The sequence below is a fragment of the Poecilia reticulata genome, linkage group LG9 (genome assembly GCF_000633615.1).
Source record: "Poecilia reticulata strain Guanapo linkage group LG9, Guppy_female_1.0+MT, whole genome shotgun sequence".
NCBI classification, from domain to species: domain Eukaryota; kingdom Metazoa; phylum Chordata; class Actinopteri; order Cyprinodontiformes; family Poeciliidae; genus Poecilia; species Poecilia reticulata.
The window spans coordinates 3,439,608-3,444,717 of record NC_024339.1 but is presented as its reverse complement, the minus strand read 5'-3'; the positions used below and the strand labels follow the sequence as shown (position 1 = coordinate 3,444,717).

The 5,110-nt window shown below is 38.5% G+C and overlaps 2 protein-coding genes across 2 annotated transcripts in view; both read left to right on the top strand.

Annotated features, from left to right (window-relative positions):
* The window catches only part of zbtb26 (zinc finger and BTB domain containing 26), a 1,115,122-nt gene that overhangs the window by 895,919 nt on the left and 214,093 nt on the right, over positions 1-5,110 (top strand). The window lies entirely within an intron of this gene.
* LOC103469646 (syntaxin-binding protein 1-like) overlaps positions 1-5,110 on the top strand; it is a 33,715-nt gene that overhangs the window by 17,643 nt on the left and 10,962 nt on the right. The window contains exons 7-13 of the mRNA XM_017306528.1: positions 441-571; positions 1,884-1,991; positions 2,074-2,134; positions 2,641-2,706; positions 3,489-3,569; positions 3,985-4,123; positions 4,395-4,525. Of these exons, the coding sequence (XP_017162017.1) occupies positions 441-571; positions 1,884-1,991; positions 2,074-2,134; positions 2,641-2,706; positions 3,489-3,569; positions 3,985-4,123; positions 4,395-4,525 (717 nt within the window). The remainder of the gene's footprint in view (positions 1-440; positions 572-1,883; positions 1,992-2,073; positions 2,135-2,640; positions 2,707-3,488; positions 3,570-3,984; positions 4,124-4,394; positions 4,526-5,110) is intronic.

The following is a 5,110-nucleotide window of genomic DNA, read 5'->3' as shown; positions in this document are numbered from 1 at the left end:
TTTTTGTTAAACAGAAATAAAAACAGAAACAGAAAATAACACAGTACCAATGTGATAAAATTCCCTAGAGTTTCTAAACACAAAATGTTGTTCATGTTAAAGTGTTTACCCCAACACTGTTTAGTAATTAACACATAAACAAACTTGTTCTGTAAATRGACTTTCCCTAACATGTTGTGTTTTKACACACATGTTAAATCTGCCTAAGATGATTAGCTATATTAAACAGCTAATCATCGGATAATTGGCACCAGCCCTGAAATCCCAGAGAACATTAGAGATTTACTGCCTTTYCTGGGCTCAYTGGATCTTCTCACCCTCACTTTCTGTTGTCAYTCTTTGGCAGCTGCCTGTACCCTTCAGTTTACTATTTAAAAAAAAAWYTGCTGTAGTATTTGTTGATCATATGCAGTGAATGCCTTGTTTATGCTCTGATGCAGGGACCAGACAAGTGTCGCACTCAGCTGCTGATTCTGGATCGTGGCTTTGACCCTGTGTCCCCCCTCTTGCATGAGCTCACACTGCAGGCTATGGCCTACGACTTGCTGGGCATTGAAAATGACGTCTACAGGTACATATGCTACACAAGGCCTTATCWTCAACAATTGTGTCTAGCACTTTTAGTATATGTTTGGTTATGCACATTCACAAAAGACTTTTTTTTTTACTTACAATGTTTTTGAAATTAATTTCAGTTTGAAAATATTAAATTCTCAGAATCTTCACAGCATGAAAAGAATMATTTTTGGCAGTTACTGACACGTAACGCTGCTGTGCGCTGAGATTGATGCTATCAGCAGGAGTTTTTTGTCAGAATGGGAAACTGTAGGTGCCATCTGCAGCRATTTTCAGCTTTTTCAGAAATAACCAATAAGAGCCTGGAGAAGGGCCTTAGCACCTTCAACCCAACTTGTGTACATGCTGCTCAGACCTTGTCTCTTTAAGTTTAATTCAAAAATATTTTATTGATCCCAGAGGAAAATTAAATGTTCTACAGCTTCCTCTATAGAGACATTCTTATTTTTCTGACTTGTGTGGCAAACACAGACTGAAAGACTTCATTMATTTCCTTCGYGGCYTTTGACAAACTACAACCTTACATGGGCAAACGACATTTCTAAAACATTGCAGAAAATTGATGTCATTGTTCCCAACTGCTTCTTCTGTTGCTGATTGGTCTGGTTCAAATTCWACTGGAGAAATCTAGTTCAATGAAAGAAATCCCATATGAAGCACTGAAGGAAGATGGAAATTGAGCAGAATTGAGCATCAAGATAATGGCAGGCTAGGCAGCCAATCATTGTAAGCTTTGATATGTAGGAAACTGTCTCTGAATACAAGACAAATGGATAAAACCATCATGTAACTATCAAGCAACACTTTAGAGGAATCTTGCTGACACCATTTGGAATCTATGCCATAAAGATTAAGATGTTTCTGAAGTAAAAAAAAAATGGGTTCAGTCCAGCAGCAAGGTGTACTTAAAATGTTTGACAACACTRCTTTTAATCTCTGGTTCTGGTCCATAGTTCCACTATCCTTGAGAGATATTGTCCTGCATTTTCCATTGTTTTCCTGCTTGATTTAAAGGATTAGGCCTTTAGCCAGCTGTGGCCCAGCTTGAACACCAATCCACTCTTTCTGAGATATCTCGAAGCAGGGACTTGCTGAAAACATGCAGGACACTGTTCATTGGGTTCTCAAACTGGCTTTCCCTGCTCTATCTGACCACCGAAATGCAACAATAGGCATACTGATGCAAATCTAAAACACAAATATGTTAATGAATGTGATGGATGTTAAGTTGATTTAACATCCATCATATTATAATAACTCTCTGGTGCACAAAAGCTGCATCTAATCCTGCTTTCACTCTTGCTCAGTTATGAGACCAGTGGGATGGGAGAAACCCGAATGAAGGAGGTGGTTCTGGACGAAGATGATGACCTGTGGCTGACTTTGAGACACAAACACATAGCTGAGGTTTCAACGTGAGTGCTTTCTGTTTCAGGACTCAGAAGAGCTTCTCATGCCTTTTTCTCTAACTCTTTCTTATCATGTCACTCTGAGCAGGGCTGTAACTCGCTCTCTGAAAGAATTCTCTGCCAGCAAGAAGATGAACACAGGAGAAAAGGTAGAGGCCMAGCTGTGTTCTTGCTGTTTCACTGTTTTGTACACAGACACATGAAGGTAGAAGGAAAAGGTGGCAGTGCTGTTCTGTGACAGGACATCAGCCTGTGCTTTGCTTGTTAACGGGGTAGATGATCTGAGAAAAAAAAAACTTGTTCAAGTTGAAAGTGAATAAAAATCAATTCTTGTGGAGCAAAATGCTCTGAACTAAAGGCACTTTGAAGTCATTGAATTGACCATGACCATCTCTATGTGTTAAAATAGTTTAGTCAAATATTGGACTGTATAAAGTAAGACATGCAACGGGAATAAAATAAGAATAAAATCCGTTAAATCTGTTCATACAGAAAAATTTCAAGTTTATTATATACATTCCGAATTTATCCRWATTATCAAACAATGCAGTCAAGCTCAGTCYAATATTCAAATTACTAAAAAAACAATCTATCTAAGGAAACCCAGCAGATGACATTGAGTAAGTTCTAAGTAAGTTCTGTGCTTTGCTTTCAGACCACCATGAAGGAGCTGTCTCAGATGCTAAAAAAGATGCCTCAGTATCAGAAAGAGCTCAGTAAGGTAGGAACCCAAGTCCTAAACCTAACCCCACCCTAACCCTACTCTTCTGGTGTATGTATACTTTTTATACATTATTTATTTTTGGACCATTGTACTGACAATGGCAATAATGTCCTGGCAATGGAAATAATGTGATTCTGATAGCAAATGCTAGAGATGGCCTGAGCAGTTATTAGTTGTAGGGAGCTATTACTTTTTCACATAATTAAATAATGATCAAAACCTGCATTTTGTATTTACTCRGATCKTTTTCTGATAKTATGCTTTTTGGCTTGATGATCTGAAAATGTAGACAAAAAAAATCTGAACAGATTAGTAATAATATTTCATAGTACTGTGGGATACTGACTGCTGGTGAATTATACACCTAATTAATGAGAGCTGTTCCCTTATAGTTCATAAAAACCTAAAAAAAATAATKTCCACTTTTCCAACTGAGCACTCTAATTTGCCCTTACAGGTGGCTCTGTGTGTACATAATTGTATGTTCTGCGGCTCTTTGTTGCCCTTTTAAACTGCATAGAAAAATTCTCATTCAGTCAACAGGTGTGGTCAGAGGTGTTTCATTTACCACAGGAGCATTATGTTACTCTTTGTATGATCACATAACGTTGCCATAGTAACTAAATCTATGGCATKATCAGCAATCATTAACATCTTTCTAGCAAAAACTCCTTGGCAACATTAATACATGTGCTACTAAGAGACAACGACTTGATGTTTCATTAGTCATTGTTATTTATGCCAAACCTGCTAAAAACACCCTTACTGTCTTACTTTAGTATTCAACCCATCTTCACCTTGCAGAGGACTGCATGAACCGCTACCAGGGTACTGTGGACAAACTTTGTCGTGTAGAGCAGGTATAACACCCAAACACACGCGTGCACACGCACACACACGCAAGGAGCCAGGGTAATCTATGGTTCCCATTCTTTAGCTTGTTGGTTTTACTGAATCTAACAAGTTGGGTACCGAGGAAGTGCCTTTATCCCCCTACATCAGGGTGGAGTATTGTATAGRAAGGGTGCAATGTATTTTAGAACATTGTTCCGAGCGCCCTAATTGAATAATGAATGAATCACTTCACATTCAGATATCAGGATCAGATTGGAAGTATAAAAACTGGGTAGGAGCATCTCRGCAAAGAACCTCAAAAAGAAACTTTGCTCCCCCACCAGAACCAATAACTTGACCGTGCATTTAACGCACACTTAATTTAACTGAAAAAATATAAATTTTTTGAAGTGTAATCATTTGTCATTTACTGATTTGCAGGATTTGGCCATGGGCACAGATGCAGAGGGTGAGAAGATCAAGGATCCCATGAGGCTCATTGTTCCTGTCCTCCTGGATGCCAACGTCAACGTGTCCGACAAGATACGCATCATCCTGCTCTACATCTTCATGAAGAATGGTCAGATAGCATCAGTGCTTCCAGTTCCTTTTTTTATGACTTTGCATATAATGTGTTGTCTCCTCTGTAATTTAATCTGGGTCAATATTTMTGTGTTTTGTACTAAGATTGTATCATTATATTAGATGTATATGTATATATATTTGTTTTGCATTTTGCTTTGCTGGTTTGAAGTTAATCTCACTTATCCTGCTGTTTGCATAAGTTGAATATGTGACTGTGCATGCTTGCATGCATGTGTGCTGCATGTGTATCTGAACCTCTGTGTCAGGTGTGACTGAGGAGAACCTGTGTAAGCTCCTGCAGCATGCTAACATCCCACCTGAGGACAGTGACATTATTTCCAACATGGCCCACCTGGGCGTTCCCATTGTCTCTGAGGTGAGCAGTTCTGATCAGGGAGTCGGCTATGATCCTTCAGTTTAATTATGTTAAACATAAAGTTTGTTCAGGTCACTCAACTGGTTAAATTCAGACTATATTCCAAAGGTTTTAATCTAAGGGAACTCAGTGAACTGCATAGTAGGGATGAGTGACATAGACTTAAAGTTTTATCACAAAATGTTATGGTACTAATTTAATAACAATATAAATGACAATACAAGCTATTTGTTACTTCTTTTTTGATAATTGTATGGCAGTGACTGCATAACATACCAATCACAATCCCACAAACACAAATTCTGCTCTTGAAAAAGATACCCTTTTGTAATTAACTTTTAGAAGACATAGTGGGGAAGATGRATAAATTGATCTGCTTCCTTTGACTAAATTTAGGCCAGTAAAGTTTTAAATTTACATCTGAGTTTTATGAGGCTTTTTTTTGTTACCTGAGTGGTTAGTCCATCATCAGGGCATGKCTCTGACGGCAGAGGAGAGGACATATGTGGGGGAGGACGTTCTTGTCAGACAAAATTACTAAAATGTAGGACACTGCTTGTTCCAGCACTTCCCCCAGAAGAGATGGAACAAGTGGCTGGGGAGAAG